The sequence below is a fragment of the Schistocerca serialis genome, chromosome 7 (assembly GCF_023864345.2).
Source record: "Schistocerca serialis cubense isolate TAMUIC-IGC-003099 chromosome 7, iqSchSeri2.2, whole genome shotgun sequence".
Lineage (NCBI taxonomy): Eukaryota > Metazoa > Arthropoda > Insecta > Orthoptera > Acrididae > Schistocerca > Schistocerca serialis.
In genome coordinates, this window is record NC_064644.1 from 309,437,817 (window position 1) to 309,456,622 (window position 18,806).

General features: G+C 37.3%; 1 protein-coding gene across 2 annotated transcripts in view; it reads right to left on the minus strand.

The window, feature by feature from the left end:
* Positions 1 to 18,806, minus strand: part of LOC126413318 (FHIP family protein AGAP011705-like) — a 244,294-nt gene that overhangs the window by 44,228 nt on the left and 181,260 nt on the right. For both annotated transcript variants that reach the window (XM_050083218.1, XM_050083217.1), the window contains exons 7-9: positions 12,328 to 12,498; positions 8,697 to 9,579; positions 4,235 to 4,413 (exon numbers count right to left, since the gene is read on the minus strand). In XM_050083218.1, the coding sequence (XP_049939175.1) occupies positions 4,235 to 4,413; positions 8,697 to 9,579; positions 12,328 to 12,498 (1,233 nt within the window). The remainder of the gene's footprint in view (positions 1 to 4,234; positions 4,414 to 8,696; positions 9,580 to 12,327; positions 12,499 to 18,806) is intronic.

Sequence of the window (18,806 nt, forward strand, 5' to 3'; positions counted from 1 at the left end):
GGAGCCATACATTATTACATTACTTATATAACCATTTATGCTGGTCCCTAATCTAATCATTTTTTAATATCTCTGATAGATTATTATTACAACAGTATGCATTTCATACTAATCAATTTAAACAATGGAAACTCCACTGAAAATATCAACAATGTACAAAAAAGATTGCTACTTACCATAAAGAAGACATGTTAAGCTGCAGACAGGCACAATTAAAAGACACTTTTTGTACATTAAGTATTCACAGAGGTACGTATCAAGTTTAAAGTCAGTAATATTAAGTCTATAAACACAACTGAGTTGAGTAGTAGTTTCTGGATGTATCAGAAATGGTAACTTGACTTCTGGATTATTCTGTGATATAAACAAACACCTATGTCTGCCACATTGTGAATGCTGCAGCACACCAGCACATCACTGAAGCTAATAGTATGTGTTTTTTGTATGCAAACATGAAACAACAAGCTACAAGTTACAGAAGAAAAGTGTAACTAACTGTAAATTAAACAAATGTACTTGGGAAACACAGTAGTTAAGGGAACTGTTATTTTTCATGGGGCAGCTGCAGCATTGAAAATGCAATCAGCGAAAACAGAGTATCGATGAAGATATAAATGTATTACACCAAGTGAAGATGGGTGAAAAACTGAAGCACATCTTGCCTTAAATAAAGTTACATAAAAAGTGGCTGGTTGTGCAAGTCGGTAAGTAAACTAATTAAGAAAAACTGCTAAATCCACACCTCTGGTAGTGAACTTATTTGAGTAAAGGTACAAATATAACTTCTAAATTGCATGTACACAACTTCAACATGGTTGGGATATTAACTATTGTTTTCAGAAAGAACTCAAAAATAGTGAAACTTACCTCTGATACTTTCCTAATTACAAATTTACCATTCAAATGGACACAATTTTTTTCCGGAAATTTAGGCACGATTGTATCTTTTTGTCACACCTTGTAATTGTTACAGAATGTGATCAATGGATGTCAGCCCCACTACTACCCTATCTAATGTCCAACTTTTGATGAAACCTAATACTATATATTGCAAACGACACATAAACAGAACTCGCATCTCAGTTCTCAGACGACATTGTTCTTCAGTGAAAGCTAACAAATACAGCCATGCTACCTCGGTACTGCATGTCACAGCACCTACACGATGTGTCTGTGCAAGTGTAGTCTCTGAGGATGCACCCTGCCCAAAAGTTAAACGGGGGATATAGACCATCTACACATACGACGGCCAATATGTTGCTGCAGTACTCACTCTGTAGCACAATAACCATCACTACTGTCCCTGCTCTACCTTGTGCACAGTTTGATAATTGTGCCTCACATGACAGTAAGAATGTGACTATGGAACCTATTATTTTTCTCCACCAGCCACCTGGTCTAGACATAAGCCAATCATTAATTTTTATGGTCATCTTTCTTTACTGTCCACAGCCATTATATTCTCCCCAATAAACTTTTAACCTTCTTCCTATCACATCTCTTCCGTACTTTGTGATTTCAATATTTATTTTGGATCTTCTCATCAAAATTTGCCGAGTCACACATTTCTTTCCATCATCGTATTTTTCTTTCTTTTTTAAATTTAGTCCTTCCTTCCACGATCTCTAACATGACAAATGACATCCAGCTTCTCAGGTTTAAATGCACATTTGCTTTATCACTGATCTTTTAACAACAACAACGCTGTACTATTGTACATATAAGTCATTTTTTTTCTTCTGGTTTTTCGATAAACTTGTGTAATTGATGTTCTGATTTCATTTCTTTTTTGCTTCATGTCATTATGTTAAGAAAACTGTAAACAAGTTTCAGTGTGAATATTAATGTTTATGTTAAATGTCAAGTAATATTGTAATAGAATTGAAATGTAACAAATGTTGAAACTGTTGTAAGACGTTTAAAATTGTAACTGTGCGTCTGGTCCATACGTAGGCAATGTGTTAGGATATGTAGAATGCAAAAACTCGGGTGAGTACCCGGTCTGTAAGGGAGCGGTAAAAGGTGGATGGAAGGCGAGCGCGGGAAAATGCGCACGGGCACTGCACGGCACAACAGGCTCAGCAGCAGTAGTAGTTGGAGTTTGGCACTGGTTTGAGCAACACCTTCTGGAGCGAGGAGGCTCTCCTGGAAAACGTAGCTTCACTGAGCCTTGGGTATGCCGTTCCAATGCCCACACAGCATGGCAAAATTCCATAGGCACTAAATGGAAAAGTATTGTGATGCTAAGAAGAATGAAAGTGCCGATACATCAAGAGCCATAGCTGTGGTTGTATGTGTGCTCTGTGCCTCGCCATCTCACCGCCCACCAACCGCCGCATCGATACTAGCAGGTTGAAACTTTTAGTACTGTATTCGTATGGGTCAGAGAGTGAATTGTGCAATAATAACCTAATTATCCTCACAACTAACCTAGACAGGGTCCTTTCCAAATGTTGTGTAATCCGAGTGTCCCAAAATGAAAATTAAAATTTGTGTTAATAATAATTATTTGCAGAACTAGCTATGTTAGAATGGTGTTTAAAGAAATGTTTTGTTAATGAACCAGTAAATGAATAACAAAGGTCTAACGAAGTTGAACGATAACATTAATATTGATATAGTAATGAAGTTTATTATTTCGAGACAGATATAAAGGTATTTAAATGACCAGTAAATAAGATTATATACTGGAAATCTTGAACGCATAATAAATTCAGTAATCAATTTTTTTAATACAGTGATCATAACAGTTTCAGGGTCGTCGTCCCCGCCCCCCTTTTATTCATTTGAATTCTGAAGTGTTCTAAATTGGTTTGATCAGCAAAAGTTAAAGTCAATATAAGAGTCAAAATTTGTCAGTGTTTCATCTTCATCAAAATTGACATTTTGTGTGTGGCTCAAAAGTGCTATTTCTAGGGTAACCTATGGCCAATTTTAATCAGATTAATAGACAGTATAAAGTTTTGTAATATACATTATAGTGTAGTGTTATGTATTCATGGTTTTTCCGTATCAGTACGGAACGTGAAACTACCAGTTCAACAGATTTTCTGGTTCTAAAATTCTGCTATATGCTACTTGTTGATTTGCATGAATATATACCAACTTGTACAGGGAAGAAACTCAGTTAATGCCTAATTAGGCTGGCGACCGTATTATTATCACATTAGTAGCATCTTCTGGGTTGCTTTTGGTCCATCCTGACGTGTAATTGCATTTCGAACTTGCTTGACGGATCATTGTTATTACAGAGTGGGTGTAAGTCTGATTTGCCACCATTCAGGTGCACGCGGTCGATATCTATACAAAAATCCTTTCTCATAAGGTGAACCCCGCTCACCTACCATAGTACAGGCTTTAATGAGTACTGTGTCACGTGGAGGTTACAATCTCCCTCACACTCTGTAGAACTGTGTGTGGGCAGCTGCAAAAATATTTCAAGGGGCGGCTCTGAAATTGTCAATTGTGATATAAATAAGTTGTCAGTCAAGACATGTCATGCTATAAGAAGTAAATCTGATTGACAGTCATCCACTCACTGCATCGATATGGGGGGGGGGGACATACATTTAAAGCACAGAGTCTCTATTCATATATCATGTTGATAACTATCTATCAAATATCAAATTTAGTACTTGTTCTTATTCATATGGTAAGACACACCCCCCACCCCCCCCCCCCCCCCACCCCCACACCTACGTGACTCTTGATGCATGAGATCCTAAATTTTTTTCTGATCTAAGCTTTGGCTAACTTCTTGTCTTCTCTTCTGTTTGTATCTGAAATATCTGGTTATCATGAAAATTTTCTGTATGGAAATATAATACACAAATTTGTGCATCCACTACTGGTTTTTTGACAATTAAATTATATAGTTCAGTACACGCTGTTGATATAGAATCTACATAAAATCTATAATAAATACATTAGAACAACCCTAAGTGATGTACTTTCATAATCTAAGTAGCACTATTTTCTATCTATGCAGATCATTATTTAACAGACTTAGAGTGTACTTTATTAGTTCCAATTTCCAACAAACAAAGCACAAGATATTCTGTTAATCAAATATAGATGGTAGGTGGGTGGTCATACACTCTTTTTATATAATCTATACTGATATAAATTTATTACACCTCCTGGCTGTCAATAAGTAAAATTATAGGTGTGCGAGTAACAGGAACATCTTGTTAAGTGTTTTAATACAGCACAATACTTACAGTCAATAACATACCTGAAACAGCGACCGAACGCTGGGTTGAAAAACGAGTGAATGATTCAATAAGAATGAATGCAGCAGTGGCTGTGGATAGACTGCAAGGCGAGAAACCAGGCCTGTCAAATGCAGGTTCACATACAGGCCATTTGATGGCAGTGTTTCCAGTTTTCGCAGTAAAGTGTCAAGGAATGGACCTAGGAGACATTTGAATAGTAAGTTATAACACATTCTCTGTCTAAATTAAATCTGTATTCTCATAATTTTTTTTCATGGAGGGGGAAAAAAGAAAGAAAAAGAAAGTCACAGCTGTAGCTCATAACTAAATAAGCAAGACAAGTACACTCTTGTCAAAATTACTTTGGGATTGACACCTTGACAGGACCACAGGGAAACACGGAGCATAGTTGCCACATCCGTCACATAGTAAACTTTTAATGTTACATTTTCCTTTACTCACTTTAACTTTCATATTATTCAACTTACAATGATGGAAGTGGTATAAAGTTTGTTATGTGTGAGGTGCACTATGTTTTCACTTCTTGCAAAAAGTTTTAGAGGAGTAAGAGGATGAGGAGGAGGAAGAGAGCAATAAACATTACACTTAACATTTTATCTACAATACGCTCGTTAGAGACTGAACACAAACTCAGGTAGAACATAGAACGAACAGGAAATCTGCCATACCCTTTTCAAAACACGCATCCACACATTCAGTTCAACTGATTTAAGGAAAGCACAGAAAACCTGTGCCTAAACTGTTTATTGGGGTGCTAAATCCTGTGTTATCTGAATACAAAACCAGTATGTTAACTACTGGGTCACGTCATTAGGTTTTATTATACACTAGCTGTTCACGGCCACACATTGCCTGTGGTGTAACCTGGTTAAAGGGAAAAGAAAGAAATTATGAAGCACACATTTCTAATGTGTATGGCAACTGAATATACATCCTAATCTCCTCCTCCTCCTCCACCCCCTCTTTCTTCTCGTTTCTCTGCCAGTCACCACCTCCTCCCTGTCCATCTCCTCCTGCCTCCTCTCTCTGTCCATCTCCCACCTTCTGCTTTCAACATCCATTTCCTCCTACTCCTCTGTCCCCCCCCCCCCCCTCCCTCCTACACCCCACCCGATGACCCCGAGCCTTGTTTACTGTTATTGCAAATTCAGATTCTGTAGTAGTAGTGCAATAATAAGCTGACAAGACATAAATATAACTTTTCTGTTTGCAAACAACATTTCACTATTACATATTATAAATTTGAAGCAAGTCAGTCAAGAACTTTTCCCCCACTACATATTCATTAATATACTAAATATTAAAAAATAGGTATTTAAATACACGCGCATATTCAAATGCAATGTTGTGTCAAAATTTTGAAGCAATTAGTGAACAACTTTCAGAGATTTACAATTTTGTACACATGAACATTTACATTTTTATTTGTGTAGACAGAAGGGTTAATGCAAATGCATAGCAATGTTAGCAAATTTTTCATATGCTGGGACCATTTTTCATCGCTGAATTTATTTGAATACATCACACTAAGGAGATCTGTAAAATAAACTGCACTTCCATCTGTTTCACAACCAAGCTGAGAAAGAGATATTTAAGACACAATAATTTAAATGAAATGTGATGCAAAATCACCAATTCAGATGTGTAAAGATCTAGATGAATGTATATTCAGTTTCATTATGAGAAACAATACACTAGGCTTATCACAAAGCTGCTGTTTTATTTTCTAATCAACTGGCCTATTTCTAAAATAATAAATGGCTGGCAAAAATTTCTCTACTTTGATCATGTTGTTGATATTACGGCTATAGGGGCCCATGAGAATACATGAACACATGCTGTGTCTTCTGCCTGAATCTATCCCAAGACTCTCTTTGCCGAAGGACAGGAAAAGTGAGGAATGGTAAACAGTATTTCTTTGATAATCATTCATTTAGACTGAAGTTTAAATGAATTTAAACTTAAGTTTAAATGACATACACTGAGGTGAAGAAAAGTATTGGAAAAGCAATATGCTCATATACAGATGGCGGTAGTACTGTGTACACAAGGTATAAAAGGGCTGTGCTTTGGTGGAACTGTCATTTGTACACAGGTGATTCACGAGAACAGGTTCCTGATGTGATTATGGACACACAATGGAAATTAACAGACTCTGAACACAGAATGGTAGTTGGAGCTAGACAGATGGACATCCCATTTCAGAAATCGCTAGAGAATTCAATATTCAGAGATCCTCAATGTTGACAGTGTGCTGAGAATACCATGCTTCACGCATTACCTCTCACCACAGACAATGTAGTGGCTGACGGCCTCCACTTAATGACCGAAAATGACAGCTTTTGCTTCGAGTTGTCCGTGCTAACAGACAAGAAATACTGCGTGAAAAAAAAAATAAATAAATAAAATAAAATAAAAAAATCAATGTAGGATGTATGATGAACCTATCCGTTAAGATAGTGCAGTGATATTTGCCATTGATGGGCTATGGCAGCAGATGACTAATGTGAGTGCCTTTGCTAACAGAATGATATCACCATCAGCACCTCCCCTGGGTTCGTGACCATATCGGTTTGACCCTAGATGAATGGAAAACAGTGGCCTCGTCAAATGAGTCCTCATTTCAGCTGGTAAAAGCTGAGGGTGGGGTTCAAGTGTGGCACAGACCCCATGAAGCCATGGACCTTACTTGTCAACAATGCACTGTACAAGCTGATGGTGGCTCCATAATGGTGTGGTATGTGTTTACATGGAAAGACTGGGTCTTCTGGTCGAATCAAACCAACCATTGACTGGAAATGGCTATGTTTGGCTTATTTCTGCAGTGGACTTACAGCAACTTGTTAGTCCATGCAATGTCGGGTTGCTGCAGTATGCCAGCCAAAAGGAGGTCCAACAAAATATTAGGAGATATCCCATGACTTTTTTCAACACAGTGTACATGCCTTCATGTATTTCAAGTCCCTAAAATTAAAATTAACATATAAGAAAACAGCATTTTGGAACACAGAGCTGCTGTACAAAAGAAATGTAATACAAAAATTATAAAGGGGTCACTAATACCTGAATTAGCTGTTATTCACGTAACAATGATCACTTCCTATTTTTAATGTTAGATAATGTAAATCAATTAAAATTTTAGTGCTATTGGGTAACACTTTAATGAAGTATCACTTTAGTCCACATGCTAGCAAACAGCATTGACGGAGACAAATGCAACACTGTGAAACTTATGGAAAGTAAAAATGTAGTAGCCTTTGAATGCATCAGAATAAGCCTCTGCTATAGCCAGTCATAATCATGTAGCCTTAGTTAATATAAAGCACAAGGCATGTTTTTGTTAATTGGTATGATGCTGATAATCTGCAATTTATCTTCAGAAGACATTGTATGGCCTGTACTGGAATAATGTTCCAGGATGCGACAATCCAGAGGAAATATTGACAATTACAAAGACAGACGACAGTGTGGCATTGTTCAACATGTAGATCAAATTTTATCTAATGCAATAAAGCAGTGACTAGATGTAACATCTCATTATACCCAAATGTATAAACGTGCACATTTGATGGTGGTGTTATGTGATAAAAGCCTTAGTAACTGGAACATGCCATCAGGAAAATCCACACTAAATAACAATAAGTTGTTTTTGAAATGAGTGCTTGTCATTAAAAGTTTATATCTTAGGCTTTTTTTTAGGTTTTTCCCAAGTTACTTTACAGTAACAACCCATATAGATTACTTTTCTTTGTGCAAGTATCATGGCCGCATAAAATTTCTGAAGTGACAATATTTCCACCACTGACTGTACTTACTGTTTGTTTTCCACAATTAGCCTATTTTGGCTACTATGCCATTCCCACATGACATTTGATGTGCGTGTCATGCACACCAACTACTGCTTGACAATAGCACAATAGCTTGAATTAGCCAAGAGTGGAAAACGAAGTAAAATTATAGCCGATGGTTGAAAGGTTGTCATTCCAAAGACCATATGGAGAATCTACATTAGAAGAACAATGAAGTGTAATAACAGAGTAGTACATTACACATTGACCTTAAAAACTTTTTTTAGCATACACTTCATATAAGAGTGAAAGGTCAGTCCAAATGTCATGTAGACATTGTTATGCATTGTTACAAAAACTTCAGTATTTTTCCCAAAAAATGAAATCTGCATCACTCCTATTCTCGACATTGACACCTTGGAAAGGAACACAGTTTACACGAATGAAAAGGAAGTACAATATTGACAAACTGAATTACAGAACCAACTCAGTTGTTGTGTTTGATGATACCCTTGTATAAACACCGATCAGATGTAATTTACTACAAGTGAGGGCACATCTCTCAATTCAAACCACATAAAGAATCACAATGAAAAATACATGTAATAGGAGAATAAGTTGAAGCTCAATAAATATGATGAAAACTGCCAGTTTTTCATGGAAACAAACTTACCAATATCTGGTGGTCCAGTAGTCACCGACAATGCCCTTGATAGAATTCTTGGTTCCGAGACAGACTTCCTGACTGCTTCCAATGTACCATTCAGCTTCATGTTTTCTGCTGATGGTGACTGAGAAGAAAGTTCTGCACTGACAGAGTGAGGAAGTTCAGCCTTTGGTTCAATCTGTATCGCTCTATGTTTATCACTAGAGGAAGCTCCTATGCTGTTGGATTTTTGTTGAGTGTATTCAACTTGTGATAAACCCTTGTCATCCGTCTGCAATGTGCACTCTGCTACAGAATTTATATCTGCATTTTTAACATCTCTCTCATCATGCAACCTGTCAACTTCAGACTTTGCACTGGAATCATAGTCTACCTTCCCATTTAAATCTACAGGTAATGAAGCTTCACAATCCACTTGTCCATCAGTAGGTCCCACTCTGTCCCGTGGTGGGTCCTCCCCATCATAAGCATGAGACCAGGTTCTGCAAGCTGCCCTACATGCTAATACCCTGCGTCTAGCATCACGGAGATATGCTCCATAATCACCATACAAACTAGGAGGTGTAGTAGGTGGTAGGGAACGAGGACCATCACGCTCCTGACCACCAAGACTAAGACGAGGTCGGTGTCTTGGCCTCTGGGGAACTGGCAACGAAGGAGGTCCATCATTCCTGGCACTGACTCCTATACCTCCTCGCAGAGCTGCTGGTGAAAGTGACAGGAAACGAACAGCACTCTGGCAGTATGGAGCAAGATCACGTATTCGGACCCTTTGAGATACCATCACATGGTGGCATGGAACCAAATGACGCAACACGAGCTCTAGCATGATGTCTTCACAGTCAAAATCAGCCAATGTCTCGAAGAGTGCAACAGTCACAAGGCACAACTGGAACAGACAAAAGGAATGTAAATAAATCATTTCTGTGGGTTATTTCATCTACAAAAGAATGGCCAGTAAAAATTAATTTTTTACTATGTTACCAAACATTTAATTTACTGTCTAATTAAATCACAGAGAATTCATTTTATTGGTGTTTCAACAATTCTATGTACTTACAATGTATACAGTAACAACCAATCACAACACAACTTCTGAGAACATTCAAGGTAAAAATTATTTCTTTTTTGTTCTTGAACTGCCAGGAAGGTTCTGCTATTTGGTGAAGATTGCACGTTTTCACAGAAATTCTTAGCCATTGGTTGGTTGGTTGGTTGGTTTGGGGAAGGAGACCAGACAGCGAGGTCATCGGTCTCATCGGATGAGGGAAGGACGGGGAAGGAAGTCGGCCGTGCCCTTTGAAAGGAACCATCCCGGCATTTGCCTGGAGCGATTTAGGGAAATCACGGAAAACCTAAATCAGGATGGCCGGACGCGGGATTGAACCGTCGTCCTCCCGAATGCGAGTCCAGTGTCTAACCACTGCGCCACCTTGCTCGGTCTTAGCCATTGGGATTCTCCCACTGCAGAGGTTTGAAGACCAACAGTACATAACCTTTAATACAGTTTTATTTATAACCCTTAATAAAGATGAAATACAGATTCGTTTCTGTGGTGTCTGTTCAAAACTTTAGGGTTTTTATTCATAGAGCACTCTTCCCCATTTATACACTTGCCCCGGTAGTGTTTCTGCCTTATTTTTCAGTCCTGAAAAGCTTCTTTTAGAATTTTCTTCAGCATCAATAACAAAGTTTTGTTAATATTGTTAATGGCATCAAAACAACAACCTTCAGCTATTGATTTTAGTTTTGGAAACAAGAAAACGTTACTGTGGCAAGTAAAGTCGCTAGAGGAGGATTGTCCTCTGATTTTTTAAATATATACAACTTTTGTAATGATAAACCTGAAAGGTCATGCTCTGCATCATAACATAGGTATCACAAGTTGTCTCCTGACTGTAGCCTTCCTGAAAAAGTTCAGATACAATATTTTATAAATGCTTGCATATCATGAACCCAAAACACATTTACTCTGACAATTGTCTGTACCAAAGTTTACTCAATGTTCCTTTTCCTTTCCAGATCTCAATCATGAAACATACTATGCTGTAACTCCATGCATGCTCAATGCTTTTATTAAAATCTCAGGACACAAACCAATTCAGATTCCAACCTCTTAAACCTCTTTATTCTTTATTGAAATCTGTTGCAAGTAATACATCTCTATTTCCAATGAATAGCTCAATACATATTATCAATACTAGGAATAAGAACAATCTACATAAAGACCTAAAATCACCTACCTCGATCCAAAAAGGGTCCAATATTCAGGAACAAACATTTTCAATAAATTACCAGCAACCATTAAAAACTTAGTTTCAGATAAAGCACAGTTTAAAACAAAGTTTGAAAGACAACTCCTCCTGCTCCATCGAAGAATATCTTAACAGAAACTGTTAAGTAAAAATATCTGTTAGATTTCAGTTCCGACGGCACCTGGTCACAACAGTCAAGATTAGGTATTTTGTGTATGATAAATTTATTAATAGTGAATAACAATGTTTTATTCTGACAGCGTGTTAATTCTGTAAATATTAGCTGTTCCAGTTTACCTCTTTGTATTCACCTATTGTGTCAATCTCCTGACAAATGATCACGGTAGTAAGTATTATATTCAAACGTTTTTTGTTTTTACGTTATACTTACTGACATTTTCCACACCCATGAGGATTATTTCATTTTTTGGGTCTATGGAACGAAAACTGAATCTAATCTAATCTAAACAAGTTCTCTGACAGACAATGGATGGTGTGCAACAGATCCTTGATTTTTCTGAATGTCACCAGTCAAGTGAGAAAACCTTCCCAGTTGCGGGTCATCTTCACCTGACTGACAATCTACTTTTACATTGGCAGAAACACTTGCAACAGCGTTCAACCTACAGCAATACCTCTGTAAGCTTACTTCAAACGTTTAAATGTTTTTCTTGTTGCATTGTTGCTCCAGTAAATATAACACTACATAAATAACTTCAAACATTATACCACCTATCACATAAACAACAATACTTCAGAAACTGAATGATATAACAGCAATGTGATTAGTCAGAAGGTTGTGTCATATACAATGCTGCCAATACCAAATTGCTAACCACCTTCCACCTTCATTGCTGAGGTGGGGAGGCGGAGAGGGATGGACGGGGAGGGGATGGACGGCTAGGGTGGGGTGGCAAAAAAGTTTCAAATAGACCTTGTAATAAATCCTGTTGCAACTTACTTGTAAATTTTCTAATATAGAAGGAAATGCCATCATCTAATTACATCAATTTTTTTTTAAAAAAAAAAAAAGAACAACAACCTCTTTCAAAGCCATTGTGTGTGTGGAATCTTTTAATTTTAGTGCAATGCACATGGAAAAACATTCATTCATCTACACAAAAAACTATTGCAGCAAATCAATATTGGAAGGCCTTGATAAAAACAAGCACATCCTGAAAGGTCTACAAGCAATGCAAGGAAGAAAGAATCTAAGGCCTTAGAGTATAATAAAGTGTGTACAATACCTGTTTTTTCATTATCATTTTAAGCATTCCAACTCTCTCTACATCCAAAGTCACATCCACATTTCCATATTTGCAAGCTGAACAGCTTTTAAAAAAAAATCTAGAATCAAATACTGCTGTTCTAGATACACATACCCGAGGAGAAGGTGATGCAATTCTTGCCACAAGACTATCAAGGAGACGGGATCCATCATATTCGTGCTTCAGCAGAAAGTGGATCAGAGCTCTCAGTAAACCAGGTTCTGTGGCGCTACGCAGGCACAAGTCCAAATAGGCTGTTGCGGCAACCAACTCTTCAGGAGAGCTCTGAAAAAACATTAGTCGTGTTACACAAAAACAAATTATTTCAGCAAAGGCAGTCCTTTTTCAAAATGGCTTTTTACTTCCTTTTCAAAAGACAATGCTAGGTATTTCAGCCTTTGTACATAATACCCAAACAATCTACTACAAAACCAACAAGAATAAAACTTTGCATTAAAATTCAGCTACACATAAATTATAATAAGTAATGGATGTGAGGGTATCACAAAGCAGTAGATTATGAAAATGCTGCTTGAATTTTCACTTACTAAAATTTCATATTTTTAAGCACTGTACTTAACTTCTTTATTCTCTCTTGGCAAATCACTGTCAGACAAACACATTCTAATACCAATATACCAGATAACACCAGCTTTAGACCCCAAATCCAGCTAAATATTGAACAATAACATTTTCATAACATTAAAAACGAAAACACTTCCTAATGTTCTGCAAAACTATATTTATTTGGTCACAAATGGGTTTTCAGCTTCACAGACCAAAGGTGACAACTGAATGTTGCAAACACAGATAAAAGTGATATGCGATTTACACAGATATTATTCGTACAAAAAATACAAAAATGATGACATGTTTACACAGAAAGCCACAGATATTATTTGTACAGAACACGTGAAAATGATGAAGTGTTTACACAGAAAAACATCACAATAACTACATTAACTAAAAACATGGTAAACACAGTTTTTGCGTGGAGGCACCATTAACAAATTACGAGAAATAAGATGAATGGTTATAGCTCTGCCCTGATTGTTAACATTCATAAAAAAAGAAAATGAATAAAATTTCAAAAGTTCTGTATACAGACCAACAGCAATCACTCAGTATTTTTAAAGCCTGGTGCAAAGTTCCATATGTTGGTAACATTTCAGACAATTATAATACCAATAACATATCAAAATTTTTATTCAATAGTAAAGACAAACCACAGTCCTTGGCATGGAGTATATAAAATCACTTTCATGCAGTGTGAAAAAGTGTATATTGGTCAGTCGGACAGAGCTATAGCAATTAGGCTATGTGGACATGAGAGAAGTTGGTGATTAGGAAAGAAAGATTCAACCTTTGCTGATCATCTTTTAGCAGAAAACCATGTATATGATGTATAATGTGAAGTTTTACAATCTGTCAAGAAAAGCAGAAAGATGAGCCTATTGGATATGTGGAAACACATGACACAGAATGCCAGCCTAATAGTAAATTATCAGACTCAATTTCCATTTTGCCCCTTTGTTAAATTAAGTTTTTGTAACAAATACTAGATTCAAACTGTAAATTCATCTTATTTCTCATTATTTTTTAAATATTTCTCCATATAAAAATTATGTTTGCTGCCTTTTTTAGTTAATGCAATTATTGTGATGTTTTCCTATGTAAACACTTCATCATTTTTGTAACTTCTGCACAAATAATATATGTGGGAGTAACACATCATGTTTATCTGCCTTTGGAAAGTTCAGCTGTCACACAAAGATGGCCTGAGAAACTGAAAGCTAGTTCGTGACCAAATAAATATAATAATGCAGAACATTATGACGCATTTTCCTTTTTAATATTATTATCACGTTCTGCCAAGTGCCAATGGAAATTTCAGTTAATGTTAATAACATTTTCTTTTTTTGCTAGGTTACGGATCAATAATGAATGAAAAGTTAGAGAGAGACAATTTCAACCGATTATTTTTATATATTGAAGATGTAAGAGAAACTCGGATGTAAATGGCACTGAAATAAATCCAATGGTGACAAGTGAGAATTTGTATTGGACCAGGACTCAAACCAGGGTTTCCCACTTTATGTGAACAGTTACCTTAAGCACTTCGGCTATATGAGCACTCTTTCCAGCCAACCCAAATTCTCTTGTCGCACACTGTGCACTATGCATGTAGGGTCCACTGTCCACTATTTTCGTTTCTCACAGCTTCATCTGATTCCCACAAGAGTTCAGACATAGTGTGCATCTACATTGCAGTTATCATTATTTGCTGTCAGGCACTTTATTATTGTGTGTGCCATGTTTGTTCTTTTGGATATGTCCAAAAGAACAACACCACACATATAGTAATTTACAATTGAATTTTAGGAATTCATTTGAGAAGTAAATTTATGAACTCTTTGCTGAATGTCATGAGAAACATAATTTCCCAAACTGATCTTTATACTCAAACTGAAACTAGGTTCTTTGAAAACTGTGGAAAGATTACGATGAGGAATGTGTGGTAATGTTTTAGGATACCTCTTCCACTGCCCTTCCTGTTGCCATGTACTGTGCGTGCTGCTATATGTCCAAGAGACACACAGTGAAACAAAGTTCAGAGTGGTTCAGACGAAAATATAATTTCTGCCCAAAACACAGAAACAAAACTATTATGTTCAAGCATCTTCTCACTTTAGCAACTTGGATTTGTTTTAACACAATGATACATTCAATTCATTTTTTCTAGTGTATCCAGAAAAACTGACAAGATACACACATTTTATTGCTGTGACACTAATACCTATTTGCTGACTAAGTACAAAACTCATTTGGTTCTCTAATACTGTTGCTTTTATTCTGAGGCAGACAACTTGTGTGCAAAGTCAGCACATATTTTAAAACAATGAGTATAAGAAATTCAGTTATTCTCATCCAGTACGCAATTCAACAACAAATTGAATTGCTTGAACAGCCTAAGGTCTTTGGTACTGTACTTTCATTAAATTGCCCAAATCTGTAAGGAACTTTACTTTTGTTTGGCCTCGTTAAAGCTTAACAAAACCCAAGCCTAATCACCATTGAATAAAACTAAGTGTTTTTATCTAGTGACAAAGCTCAATACCATTTTTAAGATTTATAAGGGGATGTTTCAGTCACCCACTTTTCAACTCTTTCAGCTATCAAAGCAAAATAAATAAAGTGATTAGATTCCATTGTTACATCAAAAACTCCCACCATATGCCTGTGTTTCTCTCTCAAACCAACGTTTCTGAGTGTATTTCTCCCTCCTACCTCAGGTCTACCATTGTCATATGCCTCCTGCAGTTCCCAAAAGTCTTTAATCAAGGACTAGTTCATTAAGAAAACTGAAGATACCTGGTCTTAAGTATTGACATATGACAGTTTACATTAACAGCAGCGATCCATTCTGCTGCATTGTAAATAGCCTGAATGTTAAGGCTGGCAACTCCTTAGCTGCTAATGTATTCATCACCACAAGCACACATTTTTTAAGTTAACAAAGGAGGATAGCCAACTGCCCTGGTAGTATTAAAGAATTATTGTGTTCTTGCCATTTGACCTTGGCTGTTTCACTGCAGCATTAGTAAGTGTGAAACACACTCACACCTTATCGTTCATTTCTGTACATCACACTGAAAATCAAGGTGCCCCAGTTGTCGTAAAAATATCCTTCTCTTATGTTTGACACATTGTGTGCCATCTCTCTCTTCTTTTTTGTCTTACTTCTGTGAACTGCTGTTTGGTTTTATTAACAGCGGACATGATCGGGTCCTCATCTGGTCTTGCGACTGAAGTTGTGCTAACAGGACACTTGGGACACACTTACAGGTTAATCACAAAGTTCATGAAACATTTTAAAAAATCAGTACAGATAAATGGCCAGAACAAAGTACCAAATGATGCAGAATGTGGAAGACAAACACTCAATGCTTTTTTTACAGTTTTAATACATGTTATTTATATATGTCCACCCTTCATTGCATGGCACACAATTAATCAGTAGTCCAATTCTGTCCAGACCTGACCCAGCATATCAGGAGTGACAGTAAGAATGGATGCTGTGGTGAGATGTTGCAAGTCTTCCGGGTTCTATGGTAGAGGTGGAACATCCGGCAATCATGGTGGTCACTAGAGTAGCACAAGGTCAGAAGCCACAATGTGGCCTATCCAGCAAAGCTTACAAAGGATTTTTGACAATGTTGGCTGAGACACGTTAAATTCTGCGTTAGTTCAATAGGTAGACTTCGTGAGCCTTCACAGCATCACATATCATACAGTTTCCCATCTGTTCCAATATGTCCAGTCAGCTTGAACGTTTTGCATCAACGTTCATCAAACCACCCTCTTCACATTTCTTATACCACTTCGTTATGCTGTTGTAAACTAATTGTGTCTCGTGAGAAATGCCCTGGAGCATCCTTTGCACACTCACTACTGGTTGGCAATGGGCAAATCTTAGTACACAATTGCTTTCTCTGCCCAACTCTCCTCCATTTTTGCTAGGTTATGTTTAGCCACTCACCAACAGAAATTTCTCAAAATGTTTTATGGACTTTGTAAGTGTCCTGTATTTATTGCTACGCAACTGAGCTAAGGCTGAGAAAATGTAAGTTTCAAGACATGGCTCTCTTTTATTTATACTTGCCAACGAGTATTTTGCAATTCACTGCTGCCTCTCAATTTCAGAAACTACTTATTTGTATGAGCGTGTGGTGCACAATTTGCAAAGAGATTGCAGACAGTTGCAGTAATAAACGGAAAGACTCTGCAGGGCAGTAGGGTGATATAAGTTGTATAACAATACTTCAATGATTAATGAACAGTACAAACTGAAAAACTGAAAGAGAAAAAGAGAGAGTGGGGGGAGGGGGGAGAGAAGAGGAAGGGGGGAGAGGGGGAGGAGGGAGAGAGGGAGACAGAGACGGAGATGGAGAGAGAGAGAGAGAGAGAGAGAGAGAGAGAAGTGATTACAGTTAGAGTAATCAGAAGTGCAAACTGCCAACTAGCAGGGAATGTTCAACAAGGTGTGTAACAGCTGTGGAACCAGTGTCAGGTTTAGATTTTGTTGAGAACGGTAACCTCAGCAAGGGAAAGAATTCACCAGCCACCTACACTACACAATGGAAATACTTCGGAAAACAGAAGGTTGGAATTTGATTATGTGGTATTCTTGAAGGAAGGACAACAGAGAACTTCCAAAGAATTAAAAAGATAATTACAAAACAGGAATGCACAGTCTTAGAGACAAAGTACAAATCATTACTTGTTGTTGTTGTGGTCTTCAGTCCTGAGACTGGTTTGATGCAGCTCTCCATGCTACTCTATCCTGTGCAAGCTTCTTCATCTCCCAGTACTTACTGCAACCTACATCCTTCTGAATTTGCTTAGTGTATTCATCTCTTGGTCTCCCTCTACGAATTTTACCCTCCACGCTGCCCTCCAGTACTAAATTGGTGATCCCACGATGCCTCAGGACACGTCCTACCAACCGATCCCTTCTTCTAGTCAGTTGTGCCACAAACTCCTCTTCTCCACAATTCTATTCAATACCTCCTGATTAGTTATGTGATCTACCCATCTAATCTTCAGCATTCTTCTGTAGCACCACATTTCGAAAGCTTCTATTCTCTTCTCGTCTAAACTATTTATCGTCCATGTTTCACTTCCATACATGGCTACACTCCATACAAATACTTTCAGAAAAGACTTCCTGACACTTAAATCAATACTCGATGTTAACAAATTTCTCTTCATCTGAAACGCTTTCCTTGCCATTGCCAGTCTACATTTTATATCCTCTCTACTTCGACAATCCCCAAATAGCTAAACTCATTTACTACTTCAAGTGTCTCATTTCCTAATCTAATATCCTCAGTATCAACTGATTTAATTCAACAACATTCCATTATCCTCATTTTGCTTTTGCTGGTGTTCTTCTTGTATCCTCCTCTCAAGATACTATCCATTCCGTTCAGCTGCTCTTTCAAGTCCTTTGCTGTCTCTAACTGGATTACAGTGTTGTCGGCAAACCTCAAAGTTTTTATTTCTTCTGCATGACTTTAATTCCTACTCCAAATTTTTCTTTTGCTTCCTTTACTGCTTGTTCAATATACAGATTGAATAACATCAGGGATAGGTTACAAGCCTGTTTCACTCCCTTCTCAACCACTGCTTCCCTTTCATGCTGCTTGACTCTCATAACTGCCGTCTGGTTACTGTACAAATTGTAAACAGCCTTCCACTCTCTGTATTTTACCCCTGCCACCTTCAGAATTTGAAAGACAGTATGCTAGTCAACAGTGTCAAAACCTTTCTCTAACTCTACAAATGCTAGAAATGTAGGTTTGCCTTTCCTTAACCTATCTTCTAAGATAAGTCATAGGGTCAATACTGCCTCGCGTGTTCCAACATTTCTATGGAATCCAAACTGATCTTCCCCCAAGGTCGGCTTCTACCAGTTTCTCCACTCATCTGTAAAGAATTCGTGTTAGTATTTTGAAACTGTGACTTATTAAACTAGTAGTTCGTTAATTTTCTCACCTGTCAACACCTGCTTTCTTTGGGATTGAAGTTTA